This window comes from Adiantum capillus-veneris, chromosome 2, assembly GCF_014529385.1.
Source record: "Adiantum capillus-veneris isolate H3 chromosome 2, ASM1452938v2, whole genome shotgun sequence".
Lineage (NCBI taxonomy): Eukaryota > Viridiplantae > Streptophyta > Polypodiopsida > Polypodiales > Pteridaceae > Adiantum > Adiantum capillus-veneris.
The window spans coordinates 79,885,947-79,912,904 of NC_140932.1; the positions used below are offsets into that span (position 1 = coordinate 79,885,947).

Genomic DNA, 26,958 nt, shown 5'->3' on the forward strand with positions numbered 1-26,958 from the left:
AAGGAATAAAGTGTGCTTGCTTGCTAAACCTATCGACTATTGTCCATATTCCCGTATTCCCATGGACAACAGACTTGGGTAATCCAAAGATAAAATCCATGGATATACTCTCCCATGGTGAATTAGGGATGGGCAATGGCTGGAGTAATCGAGGTTTCTTCCCTCTATCATACTTCGTCTTTTGACATACCACACATGAAACATACTCTTGTATGTCCACTTTCATGGTAGGCCAATAGAAGTGCGTCTCTACTCCTCGAAGAGTAGGTCGAATGCCTCTATGCCCCGCATAGGGAGGAGCATGGGATTCATACATGATTTTCTCACAAGGGAGTGGGTAGCACATAGCCTATTACCATGGAGAAGATAAACATCCTGCAAGGTGAATGGTTCCTCTTTCTTCCCCAAAGCAAGGCCTGACATTACATCTTTAAAGTCAGGGTCAGTAGCATACTCATCTCTCATAGAAGATAGATCATTGTGAGTTGCTATAGACACCACATTGACTTTTGGTCATCGTGAAAGTGCATCGGCCACTTGATTGTGCTTACCAACAACGTGAGCAATACGAAAATAAATTGCGAAAGAAAATTTTTCCACCTTATTTGTTTGTCGAAAAGCTTGGTTTACGTCATGAAGTACTTGAGACTTTTGGTGGTCTTTTTGTAAAATGAATGGAGTCCCCACCAATAAATAGTGCTTCCATGTGTTAAGGGCATGTAGAACAACTAAAAGCTCTTTCTCATAAATGCCCAAGACCTGTTCATCCGTATTGAGCCTTCGGCTCTCATATGCTATGGCATGCCCTTCTTGAAGCAAGACTGCTCCAAGGCAATCACCACAAGCATCACATTGGACCTCAAATGGCTTTGAGATATTCGAAATCATGACCATTGGTTGAGAGGTAAGCTTCTCTTTGAGCTTGCCAAAAGCATTTTGTTCTTTAGTAGTCCATGAATACCTAACGTTCTTCTTTGTTAAGGCATGGAATGGTCCTGCTATTTGAGAGAATTTTGCTATGAAACGTCTATAGTATGCACACACACCAATAAAGTTGAATATTGAATCTCTCATAGGAAAAAATCACTTTTCTTTTTATAAATGAAAAGCTTATTCTCTCTCACAACTTGAAAGATTACCTGGAGGTGTCACTTGTACTCCTGAAGAGAATTTGAGTGGCCTGAACATTTTTGTCCATCGTGAGTTTGAATGCGGCTGGAACATTTGTCAGGCCAAAACTTGTAACTAATCAAATAGATCTTCTACCCGTGGCATGGGAAATCTTTATTTTTATAGTGATCTTATCTAGTGCTCTATAGTTGACACACATCTTTCTTTTGCACTAAAAATACTGGTGAACATAATGGAGAGGAGCTAGGCCTCACCATCTCTTTTTCCACCAGTTCATGCACTTGCCTCATGATCTCCTCTTGTTGAGCTTGTGAAACTCAATCAGGAGGTTTATTAGGCAGTGAGCTTCCTAGTAGAAGCTCTATTGCATGGTCATCATCCCCTCATTTTGGAGGTAACTCGCTAGGGATGTCATCAATGAAAACATCTTGGAATCCATTTAGGAAATTAGACAACTCTATTCCTCTTAATTCCCTCTATTGCTACTTGTGAAAACATAAGAATCGTTTACAGATTCTGTACAAAAATCATATACACAAAAATAGAGATTTTCATTGACTTATCAAAAGCAAGCGTATTTATCAGGGAGATGGTGTTCCCCAACTCATTAGCATCTATGTGCATGCTCTTTTCTCTGTAGGTGAAGTAGATTCTCCTTTCAGGGAACTTCATGTTGGCAGCCATGTGGTTGAGCCATGGTGCCCCTAGGATAAGATCCTCATGTTGGAGAGGGAGATTAAAAAAAAGTCTTCTTTGTCGACATAGCTTTGGACATGAAGCCTCAACTTTCCAATCAAGGGATTAACGGAGGCTTGCTGTCCCTTGAAAGCTGCATCGGCAGTTACAGTATCTCCCATCTCAAAAGCTTGAATGCCCAACTTAGTGGCCAACTCCGTTGATATGAAGTTGTGAGTAGAGCTAGGGTCAAAGAGAATAAGGACATCATGCTCCCTTACTTTTCCCCAAGCGTAGGAGAGGAATGAGCCTTTGCAATGAGTATCCTCTTTGGGAGCTTCAACCATGGAAGCTCTAAGAGTGTCATTGTGCATATTTCTTTCAGTGCAAGAACAATAACCATGTCCTTGCTCCCCACACTTATGCTTGGTCCCCCCCCCCCCCCCCTCTCTCTCTCTCTCTTTTGCATTATTTAATTATATCATTTGGACATGTATCCTCTTTTTCCTCTTTGAGAGAAAGAACTTGATTATTTATTTTTATGCATCTAAATTCTGATTGGATCCCTTTAAAGCCTATCCAATAGGATTCAAGCACATCATGAGGGCCACATGTGGAGGATTTTGACATGTGTCTTTTATGCTTCTTAAATCATTTGGTTTGAATTGAACACTTCAAGCACTTAGTCAATTAAGCATAGAAACCGTTTATGCCTCTTGAAAGTTATATCTTTGAATTGAACACTTCAAGAACCTTAGTCATTTAAGCATGAGAATCACCTCAAGCTTGGGCAAGGTTCCCACAAACACTTTAAGCACTTTAGTTAGTGTGGGCTTCTGCCACACGTATCAAAGCAAGAGCCTTGCCTAGCACTGTGTGCGAGCCACGGATGGCTCCAAGCACACAACTAGCATAAACTAGTAAGCTCAAAGATGACGACGGTGTGTCACTCACCGCTCTACGCTTGCTATTGTGGAGGATTCCTCGCCACGAAGAAGAAGGAGCCGCCGTTGCGCCGTGCTCAACCACCTCGCCATCGTCGTACCGACGCAATGCTCGATCTCTCTCTCTCTCTCTCTCTCTCTCTCTCTCTCTCTCTCTCTCTCTCTCTCTCTCTCTCTCTCAAGCGCGCACACACACAAGTACACAAGGGAGATGGAGAAGGAAATGGAGCAAGAGCACTCTTCTTGCATTGCACAAATGAGAGAATAAATTATTTTTAAATTTAGGCGACTTTTATACGAGCTCGCCCCATTCACACTTGGGCACCCATACTTAGCCAACTAGCCCTTGAATGTTCCTGTTAGAGTGCGCCTCTCATCAACGATCACTCTTACCCTTTTCCTATTCGACCAACAAGCCCGGCCCATGACTACTAGAAGTGGATGCCAGTGGTTAACATGCTCCCCTTCCTGATGTAGATTCCGTCCTCAGAATATAATAGTGCAGCATCGGGATCCACGATAGAAGTACTTGTGTCAGAAGAAAAACAACATTGTGAAAGCTCAAAGGCAGCATGTGCAGGTGTGCAGTAAGCGAGATGCATATATGATATTCTAGGAGATGCAAAAACAAATTCATGAATTGTAACATTGCCAACTAGAACAAGCGTAGTACCTGAATAAAATGCAATTGAGTTAGGGTCTATTAGGTCGACTCTAAGAGAAGTACATAAGAGCTAGGGCTAAAGTAAGTACTAGATTGACCAATGTTAATTAAAAAATATTTACTAAAGAGTAGTTAACCCTAGGAATGCTCGTCGGGGTATAAGGACTAGTGGTCTTCTCACTTATACCACTTAAGTGTGATTCACATAAAATACGAGAAAGTTTATGCTATTGGTTTTCTCTTTTCTTTTTCTCATTTTTTTTCTTTGTTTTCTTTTTTGTAGTTTTCATAGTTGCTACAAGTAGCTGGGAGACTTGAGGTCTCAAATACCAGCTTAACACATGGGCTTCCATAACACAAGTCACACTTATGTGGAATAAATTAGAGAGAATTATATCCTCATAGCGTAAAACATTACTAAAGTTACTACAATTAATAGACTATTTAGGAATTAAAGTCAGCAATTAAGTGGCTTAGTTTAGCCTAAGGTCCTGATACCTACTTAAAGCCAACTAATAGACCAAACTCAAAGAGAAGAATAAGGTACTAGAAGTTTGAAAATACTATAGCATCTAAATTGGCAATGTCACAACTTCATAAATTTTATGCATTGTTAGAATTCAAATGACAAGATGCAAACATGTAAATGTGGAAGCATAGATAACACGAAGTAGTACACCTGATATAATGGAGAACATCCGTTGTAACATGTAAACATCCACTGTTGTTGTCCTTCAAAGGCATCCTTATATAGTCATAAACTACACAATAGTCGCCACCAAACATCCACCTTCCAGAGGCACATCAGTGGGAAAAGGTACCAACACTTATTGAACACAATTAAAAAACATAAGGAACCCTAACCTAATTATCTATACTCCCCCTAGAGAGTCAAGGGAATATGATATTGTAGAGATTGAGGGGGAACCCTAAGGCTAAACCCCTACCCTCATCATCGAGAAAAACAAAGTCATCATCCGTGAGATCATATGTACCATCCGTGTAATCATGTAAATCTTCTTCATCATCAGAGGCACAAATGTTTACTAAGAAGGTCACTAGACGCCTATAGTCATCTTGGTCAAAAGGATAGGCTTGTGCAATGGGAGAGACACTCTCTACTAAGTATGGATCAGTCATGGTCAAGAGACGTATCAGCCATTCTAACTCCTTGAAATTCCTCTCACATGCTAGCGTACCTACCAAATCCCATTCACAGGCAAGCACCAAAACGACCATGTGAAACACTTGTGAAAAGTAACGAGGGTACCTCTCACCCAAGGCAGGAGTGGATGACTCTAGCGTACTAGCCATATCTGTACACACAAATAGATGATGGTTAATGTGCAAATATTACAAGGGTCGTGTTCTTGTACATAATGTGTTTTTATGATTTTGTGTTATGTATAAAACTTGTAAGTTTCCACATTATTGTTTGGTGGCTCTTGCTCTTTTACTTTTTTATCTTGTTTTTGTGAGTATAAGGCTTTATATATACATTCCCTAGGATTAGAGATTTAGAGGTCACGGAGAAAGGTTGAGAGGGAAGCAAGTGAATGATGGATGTCAGCAAACACTCCCCCCTTCTTTGGGTAGATCATACCTTTTGGAATGATGTCGTCACTTTTGAAACCAATTGTTCCAAGTTGTTACTGGTGAAGGCTTTAACCAATAGTTTTCGACCACCCTATGTGTTTCATCTAGTTGCAAAGGTACTCTCCCATGATTTTATTTGCAACATTGTTGTAGGTGGTGAACTTACAACGGGAGGTGCAAACTCTTCCTGGTGTGTATAGGTATGTACAATGGTAGGTGGAGTTTGTGTCGAAGCTTCAACTTCCGTATAGGAACTACATGAAGAGCAAGAAGCTTCATTTGACTTCCCTATTCCTGAGCTTGGTGGAACAAATCGTTCTTTCTTCGGTACCCAAACTAGCTCTGGAGTGGGTGTATAGCATTCTGTGATTTTTTTCTTTCCGCAAGCTTCAATTCTTTTTGGAGCCACAGGATTGGGCTCACATGGGCCAGGTGACAAGTAAGAGCACAATTTACGTTTTGGCACCCAAATTTCATCATTTCCTTCATAGTAGCCTTGGGCTTCCAATAGTTTTTAGGAATCCAACGTAACTTTTCTTTACATTTCTTGGGGCGAGTGGGAGGTCTCTTACCAGGCTCCTATCTTTTAGCACTAGCTATGGTCGCTAAAGAAGCTTTAGGGACCCACTTGTATGTTTTCTTTGTTATATTGGGATGGGTCTTGTGTGTCTCAAGCTTTATTTCAACTACATCAGTTAAAGCTCTAGAGAGTTGGGCTATGGGGACATATGGTTCAACCTTTTGGACATGCAATGTTTTGGGTTTTATTTCCGTAAGAGGCAATATCTGAGGGACTATGGCTTGAGTGGCAGGGCTAAGAGTTGGTTTCTGCATTGTGACACCCCCAGTCCCCCAATCAATAGTGCATTTGGCGGCTATCATCCACGTGTATCCTAGGTTTATATTACCCTCCATAGTTCCAACAGGCATGACCAAAAAGTCTTGAGCTATAGCCCCATTTTCATAACTGACATAAATGTGCCAGATTCCAAAAATCGTAGTTTTTTTCTTGTTGACACCCTTGACTTGGATAATACTCTCAGATAGTGGTGGCTTCCCTAACTGACACCATATCCCATATGATAACAGATTATACTTAGCACCCGTGTCCAATAAGGCGTTATATAGCACTTTCCCATAGGCGCTATTTAGCTCAATAGGGTATCATAGAGGTGTGTCAGAGTCCAACCAATCCTGGTCGGTTTCAACGTGGAATGCATATGTAACTCCAAGGTTAGCCTCTTGTTGGCGTCTTATGCGTTGTTGTCGCTCCTTAGCCTCAGCTTGAGCTTGTATCTTCTTCAATTCTGTTTGCGCCTTGGCTGCCTTTTTTTGATGGATGGCACGTAGCTCCTCTTGGCTTAAAGGATCATAATATCTTTTAAATTTGCTACCATTGACGAATCCAATGGTTTCAACTCCATCTAGAGTCTCAACACGAATGGTTCCTTGTGGGGTGATTTCACATACTCTATATGGTCCTTTTCCCGCATATTTTAACTTTTCTTTTCGTTACGCACTCCATACATAAGGACATTATCACCAACATTGATATCTTTGTTCTTTAGATGATGATCAAGCCATTTCTTCCTTCTATCTTTCTCCACGAGTGCATGCATTTTGCACAGCTAATGGACTCTCTTCATCTAGCCTTTCAAGGATATATAATCGCTCAACTAAGGGGTTACCATCCCAACCTTCTTGAGAAGCTACTCGAAGACTAGGAATGACGAACTCCCATGGCATAACCGCTTCTTGGCCATACACCATCTTAAACAGCGTGCAGTTAATGGCACCTTTGTACGCAGTACGGTTAGCCCATAAAGCTAAAGTCAGCTTTAAATCCCAATCTGTGCAATGAGCTTCCACTGTTTTGGTCAAGATAGAGATTAAGGTCTTGTTGGTGCTCTCAGCTTGGCCATTTGCTTGTGGATAATAAGGTGTGGACTTGTGGTGAGCTATCATGAAGCTGGTAGTGAGTTCTTTTATTACTCCATTTATAAAATGAGTACATTTTCACTCACAATCTCAAAGGGACAACCAAATCTTGTAATAGTGTTCTCAAAGAGAAACTTGGCAGTTGGCCTCGCAGCAGCCTTACGTGTCGCTGTGGCTTCCGCCCACTTTGTCACATAGTTAGTGGCAATGGTAATGTATCGAGATTGAGTGCTACGAGCTGCCGGACTAATTGGACCTACAAAGTCCAAACCCCATTTTTCAAATGGTTGAGTCACTTTAACAGGATGTAAGGGCATCTTATCATCTTATCCTTTCATTGTGTGATTTTGTAACGTTGGCATTCATCAAATCCTTTTGCAAAAAGTGATGCATCCTTGAATAAGGTAGGCAAGAAGCTAGCGCATTGGTCAACCCAAAGGGCATAACCAAAAACTCGTAGTATCCAAACCGTGTTTGAAAGGCAGTCTTGGGTATATCTGCAAGTCTTATGCGTACTTGATGATACCTTGATCGTAAGTCTATCTTTGTAAAGATACGTGCATGAGTGAGCTTATCAAATAGCTCATCCACTATTGGTAAAGAGTACTTGTTCTTAATAGTTATCGCATTCAATCCTTGATAGTCTATGCATGGCGCATGTTACTGCCTTTTTTCTTCACCAATAAAATTGAAGAAGCCCATGGTGAGGAACTCAATTGTATAAAACCTCTACTAAGATAGTCGGCAATCTGACGTTCCACCTTAGTAGCATCAAAATGTCTCATTCTGTAGGGTGGTTTACTTACGGGTTTACTGCCTGCAACCACATCTATGCCATGTTGCATAGTCCGTGTCGGCGGTAACCCTGGTGGTAAATCGTGTGGGAAAACATCTTTATATTCCGTTAATAATTTCTTTAAACTGTTAGAAACATTTGCTTGTTCATGAGAGAGAGAAGTAGTTGTAGATGGAATAGAAGAGAGAGAAGCATGTGGCGTTGAGGAATTATCAAACAAAACATGGTCTACATTAGAAAGAAAATGATACATGGAGTGACACAAGAAAATTTCTTCTATTTCATCTTTAGAAGTGAGCTTCATAAGCTCTGCTCTACAAATGAGTGCTGAAGAAGGCACATCCTTCTCTCCCATCAGTAGCACATGCACCCCATTGGATTTGAACATTAAACTGTTGTGCTCATAGCTACGCTTAATTGCTAGTCCTAGACTATGTAACCACTCTCTACCCAATACCACATCTGGCCGCTCCATATTCATAACCTGGAAGTTCAAGGATGTATGATACCCTTGAATTTCCAATGGCACATCTCTCACTTGAGTGTCCCACACCTCGACGTTATGGCTGATCATCATTGTTACCTTGTAACAGTGGGAACTCGGAGCGTGAGGCAACTTGAGCCGTTTCACTAATGTATAGTTAATGAAATTGTGCGAAGCACTATCGTCCACCAAGATAGGCACCTTGTGCCCTTGGATGGACCCATGCATATGCAGCATCTCATGTCGACCGAAGGTTGGCTGTCACATGGAAGCTGTGATACAACATTCATGCACCACCTCGGTGTGTGTTACTCCACATTGGAGAAACGAGAGGAGGACTCAAGAGGCAATAGCCGCACCATGTGCACTACCCGCTCTTTTCCTTTGGCAACATAATTTCCCTTGGGACAATGCTTTTTGCCATGCCTACTCTCTAAACATGTAAAACATAGTTTCTCTTTTTTAGCCTTCTCAAACTCTTCAGTGGAGAGAGGACCCCTAGACCCCTTCGGTTTTTTAGAGGCCTCCGATGTAGCTACTAAAAACTTTCTTTTATTGTGCCCATGTTGTATGTGTGCATTTGCATGTGTAGTGGCAGGCACATGTGTCTTATGCAGTGGTCTCTTGTTGGGATCATCGTGAATATGAGCTTGCACTATTGCCTCCTCAAGCATCTTGGGATTCTGAGTCTTGACATGCTTCTTAAGCTCTGGTGCCAAATCGCAGATAAATCCATGCACTTGCTAAAAGGTATCTAATCCCTCCAGCTTGAGAATGACATCCCGATAGTGCAAGATAAATTCCAATAGTATTTTATGTTGTCGCATAGAACACTTATCCCAAGCAAACCAATTTCTGTCTACTTCATTTGTGGGCATAAATTATTTTCTAAATACAGCATCCAAGGTTGCCCAAGTCTGTGGTATGATGCCCTTCTCTTTGAGAGACATCCACCATTTATAGGCCTTGCCTTCTAATGTCAGACTTATTTGTAGTGCCTCGATTGCATCCAAGTGCGTCGCAGATCATGAATTCCATCCCGCTTACTGAGGAATATATTCACTGCATCTTTATTGCGTTTTCTTTCCTCTCCCTTAAAAGTCGGTGGTTTCGTATTTTTCAACAAATCATCCACCTCTTTTTGGGAGAGAGAGTGCAGAGAATCCAAAGGGGGACCTTGTCCCTGATTGGAGCCTTGCTCCTGCGTATGTGTATCAGCAGAGCCCTTGGCATGCTACTGCATATATTGCGCTACTAAGTTTTATAATTTAGTAACATTGTCATTCAAAGATGCAAATTTTTTTTCCATCACAGACATACGTACTTGCATGGCACGAAACTCTTGTATATCAAGTAGTTCATAGCTATCATCTGGCCCTGATGCAGTGCGGGTACCCTCCATGAGAGTATCTGACCGCGGGGCAACATCAGGAGGATTTGGCATAGAACGCTCAAAAATCAAATGCACGAGTCATATTAATGTCCGAATCCATGGCGATGTGTACTATGCTAGCAAGAGAATAGAAGATACCTTATCTTTAACGTGGTCGGATGATAACAATTTGAAACTACCTTGATTGGCCATGCCATGTAGAAATCACTAGTAGATGAAGTCAAGGCCAAACAACAAGTTATGACCTTCATCCAAGTGCCTCAATGCTTTACAAACTTAATACCTTGGTTGTAAAAGCCTTTGGCATGTTTGATCCACAATCCAAAATGCCAAATTACACCTCTTGAGTGCTTGCAGTGTTGAAAAAATCGACCACCTATCGATTATGTTGAAAGTGGTGGTGATAACCACGCCTCCTTTCCCCCAAAAAACAACCTTGCTCTTGATACCGATCTAAGAATCCACGATACTTCTTAGGAGATCGACCTCCCTACCACCCTATATACAGACCATAAGACTCATAGCCTTAGTCCGTTTGGATCCCCAATCCGCATTCCAAGCCGTCCAGGCCTTTGGCCTAGGTCCGTGGTGGCCCTTGGCCTTACAATAAACCATCCACCATCCAAACGATTCTACAAGTAGAAAGGGAAAGACTCCAAGGGCAAAACAAAGCTTCATGTGTGTTATATTTTGTTCGCCCTCTTGAGTGATTGACTTGGGATGCTTGGGAAATCACTGTGATGGTGAGGTTTAGCTCCATCATGAAAGTACAATTGTTTGTTGTTCTCGTGGTTAATGGTTTAAGTATTGTGTGGATGAATGAATTGTAGATTGGAGTTGAAAGAGGTTTGTAGAACAGTCTCACCTTTTTTTTAAAAGTTGTCGTCATGGTTGCCAACCCATAATTTATTTTGTATGTAGCTTAGCCTTTAATAAATTAGTCTAGAAATAGTGCTCATGGGAAGCTTCTCATGTAAATATGTGGATGAGAATGATATGACAAAGAGGGGCTTAAAATTGGCACAAGTTATTGTCATAAAATTATCAAACACCCAAGTGCAAAGGGACTTGTGTCGTGCACTTTAGGGGCTAAGATTAAGCCATTATTGTGCAGATTCTCCTTCTCTCTCTACTCTATGTGTTTAAGCCATCCATCTTGTCAATATCTTGCTAATTATTATTAATATATTTTCATAGTTGATTGATTGTGCATGTGTAAGTTTGCACCTAGCATGTCTACATTTGATTTGGAAAGCTTCTAAGTGATGCTTGATTGTGCGTAGAGTTTCCATGGTTTTAGTTTAGTGGTGCTTTTCCCCTCCAATGTGGTAGAAGAAGGCCAAAGTCATTTTATTGTTGTTGCTTGTCTACGTACATATGCTCGTGTTGATGGGTACTCCATGTACTTGCTAGCCTTTTGTTTGAGGGGAGGCATTGTGGCCTTTATGGGAGACATGTTGTCTCAAGGGCTATGTTCACGATGTCTTTTAGTTGTCTTGCATGTTGTTACTCACAAAGAGTTACACTGTGAGAGCATATGTCAAATAAGAAATAGATAGATGCACAGTCAACTAGACACACTCCAACTGATAGGATTCTGTTTATCAAATGAGAAGATAGTGTTAGCCTTGGGTCTTTTACATCATCATATATGCCACAAGTGGTTTTTGCTTTTTGCATGTCAAAAGAGAGGATATATGCATACATAACTCAACATGTTCCATATGAGAGCATCTTCTATTTCAAATAAGAAGATAAATGTGGGGACTCAGCCACACACCCTCCACTTGAGAACATTTTGTATGTGCATGCCTAATTATGCTGCTACTCATTACAATGAGACTCATATTGCTAATTTTGAGGTTGAGTTGAATACAAATTTTGAAATGCTATAGAGTTGGGTCTTCTCCATCATTATATGGGCCACAAGTGGCTTTTGGTAAATTAAGCAAGAAACTTAGCCTATCGTATACAAAAGATAATGGTGATTTTAAGGTTTATTTGCATTCAATGTCTGAGTTATGAAGCTCAAATAAAGCATCCATTGTGACTATACTTCAAAACATTTAGCGGAGGCACATGTTGGGACAATAGTTTTCTATGTAAAACATTATATTCATCGCCATCGAATGCATTATGATTTGCCAAGGATTCAATGTTGTATCCTTGGTTGTCTCATGCAAAGCACATGGAGGGGCTTTAACTACACTAGGAAGAGACTCCTTACTAAGGAAGTCAGTTTAGCTTGAGTGCTAATGCATGCCAACATGGTATAAAGGCTTTGTCTTGTTCTACTTTAGAGATTGATCATAGTTGATCATAGTCGACAAGGTGTTTCACTTTCTCATACATTAAGTGCTAGCTGAAGTTCTTTGCATCTCTACCAATGGACACTATTACTAGGTTATGATCGGAGGCAATGTATGCCTATTATTTTTTTGTCTCTTTTGTATGTATGCTCTTTATCATGCTTGGACTTCCTGATCTTTGTTCTTTACACACTTAGTGAAGAATCTTTATCACGATCATTCTTTCAAGTTTTGCCACCGTCATTATCAACTTCTCTCGTGTACACAACCTGTAAAACATGTATTTAGCTAGGAGACTAGAGCACATCCATGCTAATGGGCTAGGATGCATTTGTAATGATGTTCGTCACCACTTTGCTCATTAACAAAGTTAGAGGATGGTGAATATATGGGTTTGAGGCGTGCTTCACTCATTCGGCATGAAGTGAGCTTGAAGGGACCATCAAAAGTGCAACATTCGGGTCCTATGGATGAGGAAAACAATGGATTACACGGATTAAGTGCGAAGAGGTGCAACTTCAAGAGAGCTAGCAAGTCTGAAAGCATTCTCTTTCCTTAATGCCTTAGCACAACACCCCACAATTTTTTTAGCAAGGATGTCCAACGTGTTTTGACAATCTGAGCAATAAATGAAGATTGCATGTACTTACACGGGCCTGAAATATGACCTTTGGAGTAAATTTTGCAAATTGTTGTGGATAAACTTGTTTTGTTAGGCCCTTGGAAGGTGGGGGGCCCTTTCAAACCAGTTTGAAAAACTAAGGGCCCCATGTCAATGGTAATCCCTAAACATAATGTGTAGCAGTGGCAAAGCTAAGGCGCTTCATTTTACCTCTTTTACCATAAATCTGCGTAGACGAGCTCGTATGGCAGCTTGAAAGGCAAGTCGAAAGAACCAGGTAGCAGACTTTCTCTCACTCTAACACTGAAAACCCTTGTTTGCTCTTGCAATGAAGTTTCTCTTAGCAGGACGTCGATGATGATGACGACAATGTTGATGGCCGAAGTGTTACTCTTTTGTAAATAGCAGCGAAGAGATTCAGCCTTTGTAGCCATGTCTAGTTTTAGAGGTTTTTTCAAACTGTTCTATAGAAGGGGGATCAAAGCCAAGGAGGCACGGGGAGTACATGCATCACATTGTGTTGACACAAGCCCAAGCTTGCTCAGACATTCTACTTTGCCAAACTTCAAACCGGCTCCTGATTCACCTGCCACAAAAGGAGTGAACATTAATCTGCTCACTGGCCATGGTTTTCTGCAATTTAGAGGTCTGCATGCAAGTTTGCAAGCATGGCAGATGTCTCAGCCTGAAGCGGAAGAGCCAACACCCTCACCTGATGCTGGTGAAGTTCCTGCCCCTGCCTCTGCAGAAGCAAATGTTGCTCCAGCCTCTGTAGAACAGGCTGCCAGTGCCGCTCAAGGTGATAAGCCGGTGGATGCAACCAAAGGGGTCTTGGCTCCTATCGTTCCTGGTATGCCTGTTGTGCATCGTGGTGCGTCAGCCCCTGTCGTTGGTCATAGCCTAAGCATTCATGGCTTGGTCAAAGAGATGACTGAACGCATTCGTCAAAGATTATTTGAAGAAGCTATTCAGATTTATAGAGAGTGGTTGCAATGCATCGATCCAGTCACCGGCAAGCCAAATAAACCCTTGGTCACCCCTTGCAACATTGCCTTGCTCGCAGAGGGTCTGAAGGGAGCTCCGGTAGATGTCCTGCTAAAGCGAGTTGAAGAAATGGGACGCCTAGGTCTTGCTCCTAACACAGACACTTTTTATGTATTGTTTAATGCAGCTGGAGAGGGCAAAGATTTGGCTGTTTTTGATCGCCTCTTCAAAATGTAATCTCTCTCTCTGAATAGATGACAGATTTTTTGAGTATCAGCTGAAAAGGTATGATTTTTATTTGTTCATCCCATGTTGGTTTATTGCCAATGTGCATCACAGTTATTGGAGTGTATTCAGGACAACATATTTTTCTTTGAGTTATCATCCTGTTTGCTGTGGTAGTGTTTATTGTGGTTTTTTCAGTCTCATATTTTCATTTAGTCCTTGTTTATGTTTATAGACCTCAAAGCAAAAGCTCTTCTGATAAGATCAAAAAATACTGCCATCCTCAGTCCAGTCTGTGATCAATTCATCCTTGTATGTATTATGCTATGGTTGGTTTTCAAAAGGCTAGACCAAGGCCTGTACGTTTTGTGGCGAATAGATTGTTTTTTAGAGTCCATGTTGATTCGTTTTCTATCAATACATCTGCAGGCAAATAGATGACTTTTTTAAAGTCCAGATTCAGTTTGGTCGTTTATTACAATGTATTAAAATGCCTTCAGGATGATGTGTGGTGATTAAAAAAGGTTACAAACATGTCTAATTTGGAGAGATTTTTACATTCCAGTGTTCAGGATTTGGGAATACCGGTTCAGACAGAATGGTGCACCAAAGCTATTGCTCGGCTTCGATTTGATTCTGATGTATGGAAAGCTATGGATTATGTGCGAATAATGGTTACCAATAATCTTTCTCCTGATGATGTCACTATCAGCAAATTAGTCAGTTCTTTCTCAAGGATTGGCCAAGCTCAGAAAGCAACTGATCTTGTGAGATGGGGCCAGGTATATTCCCCGTTTTCTTTTGATGTACAGGACAGATGTGCGAGTATCTGTCTCTTACAAGTCTGATAAAAATATCTCTGAGGCATGCATACTCTCTCCTTTCCTTCCTCCTCTCTCTTCATCTCTTTCAGTTATGCACTAGGGATTGGCACTTTATACAAGTTGCTGTTCCCGTGTGGAGGTGATTCTGAAGAGCTTCTTTCCATGTGTTCTAAAAATCTGTAATTGGTTTTACACAGAAAAGAGATGCGCATCCATCTTTGAACTCCTTGGGCGATCTCCTCCAGGCTTGTGTGGAAAGTGATGTTTCAGAGGGGGCTCTACTTTCATTGGAGCTTTTGTTTGGCAGGCGAAAAGGTAGGCCTGTTAGGAACCCTTCCCTGGATGAAGGGACTTTGTTGGCAGTTTTAAGTTTGGCAGCAAGGACCGGGGATGTAACTCTTTCCACGAAGGCATGGGAGGTGCTCTTGGTGTCTCTCAAGCAGAGTCATCCTCCAAGTGAGGCTTGTTTTCTTGCTCGGCTACATGCTGCTACAACTGGGGGGGACCTTGATTTGGCAATTTCTACGATGCAAGCAATGGAGAAAGAGTATGCTTCTGCTGTCAATACTGAGGTGTTTTCACCATTCACCTCTTTGAGACCCTTTGTGCTAGGTGTTGCAAGGGGTGGAGGTGCAACTCTTGATACGGTATGATCATCAACTTCCTAACTCATTTCTTTTCTTGTTTTGGCCAAGTAAAAAGTCATGACGATTTTCTTATGTACAGACCCATCAGGCGCAAACATAGAGTTATTTTTTAAATGGCCTTTTTTTTATAGGATGCACATTTCTTGTCCTTTCAGTGGGTCCTTAATAACGGTTACCACATCTGGCCTCCATGGGTTAATGTGGCCTAGAAATTAGTATTTGTCTAGCTCCTTATTCAAGTTTCAAGTCTTTTTACTTGGTCAAGCTCATGATAGTAAAAGGTTTCATGCACCCAGACATAGCCACATTTGGAGAACAATCATATCTAAGAAATGGGTGAAGCTCTTATTTTGTGAACTGAATCTGTAAGTGGGTGCCATTTAGTGAGAGTATATCTCATTGTTGAGCCTATGTTGCCATTTCATAAGAGTATATCTATGGTTGAGCCTATGTGCAGGGTGTATATATGTGTGCGTGTTTATGTATGTATATATATTTATGTATGTGTGTATACACACACATAAATATAGGTATATATGTCACGTGCACATGTCTATGTGCCACGTGGACATGCTACTACTACATCTTCAGATGCAAGATTTGTCTATAGGCAATTTTGTGAGCCTCTTGCAAGACATGCATGTTTGGACAAGTCCATCATATAGCTTTTCTGAGTTGTGGAACCCTCTTTGGAAACCCCTTGCATAAATGGTTTGTGTATGTTTTGATGGATGTTATTACAATCGGTGGGCATCTGGCGTTACAAGCATGTAGATTTAGGTTAGAGGAACCCAACGTGCCAATTCCCTCGACAATCAAGATTTTGAGCTAGGAGATGGGCGATGTTCATCCAAAAACTACCCCTCTTCATAATTATTAATAAGTGACTTATGATTTAATTTATTAATTCATGTCAAAGTCACTTGCCGGACCTAGGGTTAAGAAAGTATATGGGAGGTACCTAGGAGTATAAAGGGAGGCAGACTCTCAACCTCCTTATTAGCCACTCTCACTCTTACTTCATCGTGCATCGGGTACGCTCCCATCTTCGCTGCTGTGTCTTACAGGACATAAGCTATAAAGAACCCAAGACGTGGTGTTCATGGATTCAACAAAATATTTGCAGTTTCTTATCGATGAGCTTCGCAACATTCTTTCACAGCATCCTCAGTAGAATTTTTCGATGCTGCAAATTTTTCAATAATTTTTGAATTACATGTTACCTCCTCTGATGTCCCAAGTGGTACTTCCTTCTTCGACACCAAAAAGTACGAGAGCTTCCAAGTGGCAACCTTTCCTGCCGTCTGTTCTGATTGGGAGAGTCTTCAAGAATATGGTACATCCATCTGACCCTGATCTAGTGCAACCGCCTTTGCCCCCACCTCCCCCACCGCCACCGCCACCGCCACCGCCACCGCCACCGCCACCGCCACCGCCACCAGGCTACAATGGTTGGAGCCCATATAGATACGCGCCTAACCAACCGAAAGATTTCAAGGATAGCGGCACGACAGTCAAATTTTTCACTTTTTCTAGGTTGAGAGGTCGGAAGAAAGCATTGCAGTTCCTACAGCAATTCGACAACATCTATGCTTTGGGGAACTATACAGAGGAATCCAAGATTTCTCGAGCAAGAAGATTTCTTAAAGATAATGAATGCTATGCAGTGGTGGAGTTTAATCGCAACACAACCGCATGCTCCAAGGACCTGGCACTCTTTCAAGAGAGTATTTGCATGCTGTTATATGACTTCTATGTTTGAAGTTTGGATCTTGGTAGAATGGGGCAATTTCAAAATGCTTGCCACATAGACCATGGACGACTATAACCAAAGGCTTCTCGACGTATACCTTCCGGTATCCTTCTTTAGGTTCGTTCCCTAGGACGCCCAATGTGAGCAATACTCCATTAGACTACCATCACCGTTGCAGGAATATTCTCTCTCCAAGCAAGTCTCCACCATGCAAGAGCTTATGGACCATGCCGCGGTCGGCTACAAACTGATGAAGGGAAAGCTGGAGTTTACCACAGAAGAACCTCCGGCCACTAACCACAACTCTCGACAACAATGAACAAATTCTCGGGAGTCTTGTGACACCCAACCTCAAAGGCCTCGTCTGACACAACGCCAACGAGAAACCCTTTACAAGAAGGCCGATGCTTCGGATGTTTCAAACAAGGCATACATTTACTACGTCCTGAGCGAGCCTTGACATCTCTAAAGCAACCACGATAGAACGATCCTCAGGGCCACCTCCAGCCAAGAGAGCTAGACCCGCTATTGGATTAGTCCCTGATATCTATGGCATATACCTTAACCTTGGAACGACGTAGACGGGATGTCTGGGGAGTGTTTGGTTGTATGCTTGAACCTCCGAACGACACAGATTGCGGTCTGGGGAGCGTTTGGTTGTGCCAGTCCTCTGAACTCATGGCCCATATCTTTTTAGGTTATTTTCGGAGGGAGAGACGAGGTAGTCGTTGAGTAGCTTCATAACGTAGACCGTGTCTTAGGGGAGTGCTCAGCGGCGCTGTTCGTTGTGTCTTGTAACATGCATATGTGAGCATTTGTGTTGCATTGTGATGTGCCAACCATTGAACATTCCTTATTGGATGAGATAGTTTTGGGAAGTCAACGACCTAGGATATCAAGAGTTCCGATCTGGAATGAGACTCCTTATTAGATGAGATTCTTCTGGGAAGCCAACGACCCAGGAAATCAAGAGCTCTGATTTGGAATGAGAAAGCTTATTGTTCCTCGAAATGTCCCTCGGAATGACCCTCAGAATTTATTGAGCTAACTTGAGTTGTTTTGCAGATATGTTGTAATTGCGGACGGTTACTTTATTTCAAGAAGGGGGGATGTCGCAAACTGCTGACGTGTCAAGCCATTGAAGAACGGAGCCAACATGTAGATCCCGGCCGAGGAGCCTAAAATTTAAGTGAAGAAGCAGAAGCAACAGAAGAAGTTTTACCAACTTGCAAAGTCTTGCGGAGTGGCCTGTTTCTAAAGAGGAGTTCTTGCCAACTTATGGAACCCCGTCCGATGGGGCCCAAGTGACCTAAAGGGATTAAATAAAGCAGGACCACACACACTCACACTCTATTTGCATAGCAACTGATGACATGGCAGACTTGTACGGATTTTTGGATTTTGCGTTGAGGACGTGGCAACCTGTACGGATTTTCGCGTTTTATGTTGACTGTTGACGTGGCAGAGTTTTACGGATTTCCGCAAAATGCGATGGCAGCTTTTGGTACTAGTGCTTTTGGGACCACTTGTTTTTGAGTTTGATTACTGTTCATGTAATTGCTTTTCAAGGCCAAGGGCCTTTAAATATGTGCGGAGGGCTCATTCTCTGGATTGGAGTATCGGCATTGTACACAATTGAAGCAATATAAAGAAATACCGAAAGGGGCACCAAGGTTTGGAGCCAATACTCTTTGGGGTGGAATTCTGCCATTCGCGTGTGCTCTCTCTTTTTCAGTTCGGTTGTTATGGAAGTGCTAAAAGTCTGTTCAGTCTGGTCTTTTCTATTGGCACGTAGTGCCCGTCTTGTGTCAGAATTCCCAGACGTATTGCTACTAGTAGAAGCATTAGGAACAAGTGATTTACCACTTGCAGAAGAACCATGAGAAGTGGCTACATTGTTGTTAACGCCTTTTCTTTGAGCAACAATAAAGGCCTGTTCAACTGCACGTTGTTTAGCCCTATTTTTTTGGAAAGCGACTCTTGCAATAGCAATGTGCATAATGCATCAAAACTTGACAACTTCTGGATTTCCTTGGGTCATAAGTCTCTAAGTACTAGCAAAAGTCTGGTAAGAATCTGGCAAAGCATCAAGAACAATCTGCACAAGGGAACTGTCAGAATGACTTTGCCTACAGAAATAAGTTGTTGATTGATATCCTTGACACCAACAAGGAAAGTGTCCATCTCATCTTCCTCATGCATAATCTTTGACTCCAGCTCTTTATGCAGCAATGCAATTTTAGGTTGGGTTCAGACGAGACTGGAGGAAGAAAGGCTTTCTGTAGGTCTATCGCCGCCTCGTTTGAACGGTGCTGGAGGAAGAAGAGCGAAAAACACAGAGAGGTGGAGAGACGCCAGCAGTTCTTCCGACAGGGGGTATTGAAAGAAAAATGGCGGTCCCGGAGGAAGATGATATTGCAGCAAATAGGCTTTTGCCACCCAGCTTAGACGCCCCTGTGGGAAGCATTTCCGCCGCAGCGTCTGAACTTGCCCTTAGCCTCATTGCGACTCGCATAAAGACCAGCCAAAATATCCTAAGCCTGTTTTTCAGATTTTGCTAAACGAATATGAGGAGTAATAGTGCGCTTCTCAGACAACGCAATCAAAGCATGAGTGTGCGCATCTTTTACATCCCAATGAGCTTGCTCAACTATAGGCAAAACAACTCTGGCAACAACAATCCTGCCACCTAAACCTGCAACATCCTCAACATCGCCTACATCCTTAGAACCATGACATACATCAATGCCCTACGTAATATTCCAAACGCCCTTTGACACAAGGACATGTTGCATCATATAAGTCCACATAGGGTAATTGTCCCCATCCAATCTATCGTCAATAGCAAACATCTTGAACATATCTGTGTTGTTGTTAGCCATGGCAAATGCTGCACCTAATGTGAAAACTGCCCAAAAAGAGGAGAAACAAAGGGGGAGTAACACGTGCTATAGAGCACAAACCGTAGAAGACTGTAAGGGACATGTTATGCAGAAAATGGCACTGACAAAATTTTGCATAAAATGATGAAATTACCTGTGCAGCACTGCCTGTAGTGGAAACGGAGGCCGAAATGAGTCCGAATAAAAAATTTGAGCAGATCAAGCTCTACGAGTACTCCCGAAGTATTTGTCGACTTGTTGGCACTCATCAAAGCTCACAGAAATCTGAGAAAGTGAGCAAGCGTGTGATGGAGTTGCTTGCGACTAAGCCCGGGAGGACGCAACCTGCTCTGATACCAATTGTTGGAATTAGGGTTGCAAGGAAACACACATAGCTTGGAGAAGACGAAGGAAGCTTAATGCACATAACAGAGAGTGTATTACTTAGTGTGCAATATGGAAAAGATAAGATAACCCTAGAGTGATGGGCGTATATACAATGCACGGGGGAAAAAACCTCCTAATGAGGGAAAAAATGCTCCGACGGTCCTAAATGTGTTCACACACATCACTACCACATGTATATGGTAATAGGTGTTGCTAAATTGGCTTTATGTGACAGAAAAATAATTCTAAATGAATTATTGAAATTTTAATTTAGAGGGTTTTTTCTCACCGGAGACATCTGAGTACAGATATTTCTAGTGCGTCATTCAGAGTAATGACGAGAGCATTGAGAACGGGAATATCTGTTAGGCCACCACGAATGGGTGCTTTTGATGCGTCACATTGAATGGGTGACAAGGAGCATCGGAAAGAGGTATTCGACCATCCAGGAACGGACATCTCTGATGCGTCATAGGATGGGTGACATAGAGCATCACGAAGGAGATTGTACCGTAAGTTCGGTAGGAAAGGACTTGGTGATGGATATTCTTGATACGTCAGATGGTGGGTGACGAGGGCATCGGAAAGGGAATATTCCATAGTTGGGAGGAAATTCCGAAATGTGTTAGAATTGTGCACAAGGATGAGCAAGCACTTGAATGAAGATAGGTTCAAAAGAAACTGAAGAAAAACAAACGCTTTCTAAGAAAACGGGTTGCTTTTCGGGAAAGCAGATGCTTTCTTGCGAGGAAGTCTATGTTTGCATTGCATCTGTGCCTGTGGTTGCATCCAGGGACGCCTAGGAAGTGCTGTGTAAGCATTGTTAACCGCGAATGAGCAACAGGGCGAGTCCTTCGAGTAAAACCGGGGGAGGGGGGGGGATAGAGTGTGCGGGGGATTGAGGGCAGCAAACGAAGGGGGGAGGTGGCAATGGCGAGTAGCGGGGGCGAGAAGGAGCGGGCTGAGCAAAACGTGCTGGTTGGGTACAACAACGCGTAGCTACAGGCGGGGGCAGCGCGTAGCTGGGTAGGCGTGAAGACGAGAGGGGGGCGGCAAGTGTAGGCGAGGGGGGCGAGCGAGAGCAGGAGCGAGCTAGAATCCTGTATCACTTAGACTACCACTGCAAAAGAAAATACCAAAAGTTAATCCCGTATCTCTTTAGGTAGACCACAACAAAATCGCTCAATTTGTTGCTTAAAGGTGATCCTTTTGAAAGAAGAGGCCGATATTAAAGTATCCTAGAATCTTTGGCAGTAGACGTTTAATGTGTCTTCCTTGGTCATCCGTAGATGATTCCAAGCGGCGATTGAAACCGGCCCGTAGGGCGGTAGACTTTAGCTTTCACATGATTCTTTACTTGAAAAACTTTACTTGAACTTTACGACACAAAGGAACTTCATGGGTAAACCTGCGATTGGAACTTAACACTTCAAACGAACACACGGCTTGGCAGCTAAAGTTCTCCAAGCAGACAACAACACCCGGCAGGCCTCAAAGACTTTTCGTTATTTCTTTATTCTTATTACAAATGAACTATCCGAACGCTTTCACCTAACTCTCACCAAGCTGTCCAAACCTGTCCATGGCTGTAATTGCAGGGTTTTGACCCAATTTCGCCAGCATAACAGTGCAAAAATCCCTATAGGTCAAAAGCATTCGTCAAGGGCACTTTCCCTTGCGGTTTGGAAGCTTTTCAGTGAGCTGCAGGTCAATTTCAGCATGCTGTAATTCCTTGTTTTGTCACTGTCAAGTGCCCAAAGCCTTGTTTAAGCATCCCACGGCTTTCCCGAGGCTCCCTTGGCGATGTCTTGCAGTTTAGGTGCGAAACCCTAAACCTGCAAAAAAACACAACAGGCTGTAATTTTCTGTTTTGGATCGTTTTGGGCGGAGCGAACACGTCTACGTGTGTCTCAGAGGCTCCCGCACTCAATGGGACAGTTCCCCTTTGAAACGAACGAGTTTCCACGCGAGAAAACTCTTCTTTTGCGATTCTGCGCGATGGAACTGTGCATACCTGTGAGGGATTAGCAATTAGCTAATCCTGTACCTGTTCAGAAGGCTCTTGCCTTGGCAAACGTGCATAAAACCCTCAAAATTGCACATGGTCAACTGAGAAGCCCAACTAGTGGGGCATTACCATATGTGCCAAAAGGGAGAGAGAGATGCGGAAGAGCAAATCATCGTGCTACATGAGACAAGGGAGAAGGCAAGCTTTTCATTAAAGCTGTGAAACCTGCACCCAGTACTCACCCACACACTGTAAAGCACAATAAACAAAAATCAGCCTCCACCCTCAACTTTGGGCGCCTTCTCTTGGATAAGGCCTGCATGCAGCTCCCTGACTGCCGTGTGTTCATTTGACTACCTTTGGTTTAATTTCCTAGTACCCACGAACTTATAACGTGTAGCGAGGGGCCTAAATGACTTTGAATTGAGCCTAGACACCTTTTTATTGCTCGGATTTCAGTGCTCATTGGCCCAACCATCTCGTGGCGACCTGCCCTTCCTGACTGCAGGTGAAACTCTTGGCAGTCGGCCATTTCACACTAGCCACACAATATCCGGCCATTTATGACTTCAAAAGAGGGTCCCAAAAATAAAAAAAAAATCAAGGGAAAGAAACCAGCAACTAAGGTTAGTGGTTGCCACAGCCTCGTGACAGTGATCACGTCATGTTCGTTACAAAATTCTCTTGAACTATAGCCACTTCATTGGTGCTTCCCTCCGTAACAGTGCGGTAGACCATGTTTGTGCGTTTCCCTTAAGATAAGATGCTTCCTTCCTGACCTTGGAGTGCTCGAACTGTTGATTGAAAGCGTGGGCCTTGTGGGTATCTCGAAAACCCGAAAAAATATTAAATTTTAATGCTTTCCCACCCTCCTTGAAATCTTCCGGCTTCTTGCCCTTATCCTCGAGAAAATCATATTGATTGGCTCTGTAAAAATACTTCCTCTTTGTAGAAAATTTCTGCTCATCGGAGTCTTAACTTTTAGAGGAAGACGAGTCCTCATCCGACCTGTCAAAGAACTTCCTAGATCTCCGGTGGGATCGGCTCTTCTTTGCCTTCCTCTTGCCTTTGCTATGCCTTTGAGTCTTTCTCCTCTTCCTTCTCTTTCTGTCCTCGTCACTAGAGTCAGAGGAGGAAGAATTGTCTGAGCTGTCAGAAGAGGACGAGGATGAACAGGAAACATCCTCAAAGCGCACACGCTTCTGTGTCTTTCGTGCATTCTCAAAAGTAGATTTCCGGCCCAAGTAGCCAGGATAGTCTATTGCTCGACTCCGTCTCCTCGGCTGCTTCTTGGTCTTCATGAGTCAACTGACTCGTTTCTCTATTGCTTCAAATTCATCCTTCGAGTACACCCTTTGAGTAGGTGTTGCCAATGTAGATGTCTTTTTCAGAGCGGACTTCAGAGGTGAATGGATGGCCATACGCCTTCAGGAATGCATTTCATCAATCTAGTGCTTGATAAAAAATTTCGCATACTGAGGATCTTTTGAATACTAGAGCATCTGCTGGGCACAGGCATCTGCTGGTGGAAGTGGCCCGTACTCCCCCTCTGAGTCGACCGACAGAAGGTGGTCGACGTTTGTTTGAATCTTCAGTATTTCACCCGAATTTGAGTGTTCCGGTGCGACAGTTTCCTCCTTGTGGGATTCGCCATTTGAATCCATGTGTGTCGCGATAAAGGGGATCAGATTCTCCGTAGAAGGAAAAATCGGCTGAGCTCTGAAACCCATTGTAGTAGACTTGGCACCCCAAACCAAGAATCTAATGCAACATACGTGGGAGAAACTGAAAACAACTTAACAAACTTGAACAAAACTGAGAGAGAGACGACACGGCACGGCAAAGTTTTGCGCCCAGAGAGATTGGCCCCAAAGATTGGTGCCCCTTTCGGTATTTCTTTATTATTGATGCTTCTCAAAGTACAATGTCCGAGGGTCCTCAACTGTGCCAAGCTCTCACAATGGCTAGAGTGAGGCCCTGGCAGTTAATTTATAGGCCCATGGCCGTCTAAAAACAGTTACATGAAAAGCTGCAAGTCAAAAAGCATCCTGGGCCCAAAAGCTGGCGCTAGTGGCAGCCAGCGAAAAAATCATGGAAATTTGTACGGTACCACATCACCAGTCAGTGGAAAATGTGGAAAGTCAGGACAGCCAGTGGTTAATATGCTTCTTGACTTTGAGAATGCATTTGATCGAGCAGATTGGGGCTTTTTAGAGGGTAGTTTGTAGATGATGGGCTTTCCTTCGCATTGGATTGCAGGAGTCGCGGCTCTCCATTGTCCTGCTGCTAGCGCTGTTGCTATCAGAGTTCACATTGGACGACGATTTCATCTCTCTCGCTCAGTGTGGCAGGTATGCCTATTGGCCCCATATTTGTTTCTGCTCTTTGTTGAAGCTGTGCCACTTTTCTTTAGAAGCCAGACTACGCAGTTGTGCAGTCTTCATATGGCTTTGGCTGGGTCCCTTGAGTTGCTGGATCAGGAGTATGCAGATGATACCTTCAGATGTCTTAGATGGCCTACGAGCAGCTCTCACTACCTTTTGCTTGAGCCTTGACCAGTGGTGCTCTTATCAATTGGCTCAAGTCATTTGGTTTTTTGGTGGGAGGTGAGGACTGTCAGTGGGGAGTGCAGGATCCCTTTACTTGGCTGGCGCAAGGTCAAGTAGCAGATCCCCTAGGCTTATCTAGTCTACGCGGTAGCTTTGGGTCATAGTAGCATGTCCACGCAGCACATAAGAGCCCATGTGCACGCGACAAATTGCACTTTTCAGCATGAAATCACTGGATTGTGGTGGGCTCTGGTTCTAACAGCTCAGCCCTGAGGCTAGATTCTAATTTATTCACACCTGTTTTAAAAATTTACGGATGGTTGTTTGTTCTACAATAATGATCAAACAAATTTTGGCCTTCTCTGAGACAGATTATTCCAAAATTGTATCTCATTACCAAAGATGACCGAGCTATTGCTTTTCGTATGTTCAATTATTTTGGTGGGTATTTGCATTTCTTTCGTTGTCACAGGGACTTATAATGAAGGGAATGTACTCGCTGTCCAGCTGTTTTCTCAAATTCACTCATCTTTTTTTGTACAGACTTATTTCAAGCTGGAAGCTTTGGCATCGACCTATCAGGTGCCTCTATCAGCTATCAACTGTGTGATTCTTGGGTGTGCGAATGTATGGGACATTGACCGCTGTTATCAAACATTCGAAGCAATCAGGAGTGTTTTTGGCCTCATGCCAAATGTGCATTCTTGTAATGCTCTTATAGAGGGATTTGCCAAAATGAAAAAGGTGTGCACTGTGTCTTGTTTAGACACTGACATATGCAGTTTTTACTTCTTAAGAACAATTGTCAATGGCTGTCAAGGGAATTCTGTTCGTTTGAAGGCATTTTATGGCTTTGTGTAGGTTCCTGAAACGCTGAAAGTCTATGAGTTTATGATTGGGTCTGGGTTACACCCTGATCAGCGCACATTCGAGTCATTAATCAAAGCTCACATAGTAAATCGTGATACAAAATCAGCAATGGAAACTGTCAACGAGATGGTAAGGGTTTTTGGAGTTGTCTTTGGTTTGTCCACATTGACCGGCTGTCGGTTTACTTGTTTGTTACATTGGTTAGTCACACCATGTCTGCATAATGTCACTATTGATTAGATACAGGCACCTGTTGGCATCAGCCATACACTTTTGCTACATACGTTCCTTAAAGTTGCATGTGTGACTGAAAACCCTGAGTTATCCCATACTTTATCGTGTTTGTTTGTGAAGTTGAGAATAGGTCCTTCCTATTTGTCAACGCTTATAGAGGGATGTATAGCAAGCTCCTACCTTCCAATTCCTCTTCGTACTTTTGCTGATATGGTATTCTTTTAATATAGACTGGGTTTTCATAAAAAAATGCATCATTTAAAGTTCTTGCAACATGGAGTTGAATATCTTGCTTTTGTAGCCACATAAACTGAGCCACACTCTAATTCCCTATGTTTTGTTTCATATTTGTCACAGATTGATGCAGGTTTCTCTCTGCATAAGGATTTGGCGGTGAAGTTAAGAAGACGGTTTATAAGAGAGTGTGATGATCAAGGGGCCCGTGACATACTGGGCTTCAAACAGAAGTTCAATTATGCAGATGGTTTTACTGGTGATGCACGAAGGGCTCTCCTTTTCCCTTTTTCTCATGACAACCGTAGAGCTGCCTAATCAGTGAAAGTTTGCTTCACCTAGATTCAGGTACTGCACAGTTCAAACTTTAGGTAACTCAACTTCTGTGAATACAAGGTTTTGGTAGTTTCTGCAAGATACTTATGCAGATGTACGCCTTCTGCATATGTTTGCACTGCGGTGCTTATGCGCTTCCAGTGGTCCCCATGATTTTGATTTGCGCATTAGCGAATTCAAGATTCAAACCAAATTTCCTTTCTGACATACTGGAATGAGGTGTTTCATTTCTCTCTACTTCTATGGAAAGTTTACTTTATGCAGAGTGAAAGTTTCCGTCTCTTTATCTCTGCAAAAACCTGCAAGCATACTTGTTTGTTGCGCATAGTGCAAGACAATATCTGGCTTATAGTGGTCCAGAGTGGCTGTCAATTATTCGGGTGGTGAGTCCTTGTGGTTGACCTTGTGGACCTACTCTTTACATTTATGCCTAGCGGAGGTGCCATTTTATGTCTTTTATGTTCCTTAAATCG

The 26,958-nt window shown here is 42.7% G+C and overlaps 1 protein-coding gene across 1 annotated transcript; it reads left to right on the top strand.

Moving 5' to 3' along the window:
- The first annotated feature begins 12,723 nt into the window (after positions 1-12,723).
- On the top strand, positions 12,724-26,750 carry LOC147463053 (Tetratricopeptide repeat (TPR)-like superfamily protein). The gene is made up of 6 exons (XM_086486828.1): positions 12,724-13,769; positions 14,327-14,543; positions 14,783-15,232; positions 25,355-25,555; positions 25,673-25,810; positions 26,273-26,750. The coding sequence occupies exons 1-6, from the start codon at positions 12,985-12,987 to the stop codon at positions 26,465-26,467; spliced, it is 1,986 nt and encodes a 661-aa protein (XP_086342954.1). The 5' UTR covers positions 12,724-12,984; the 3' UTR covers positions 26,468-26,750.
- The last annotated feature ends 208 nt before the right edge of the window (positions 26,751-26,958 follow it).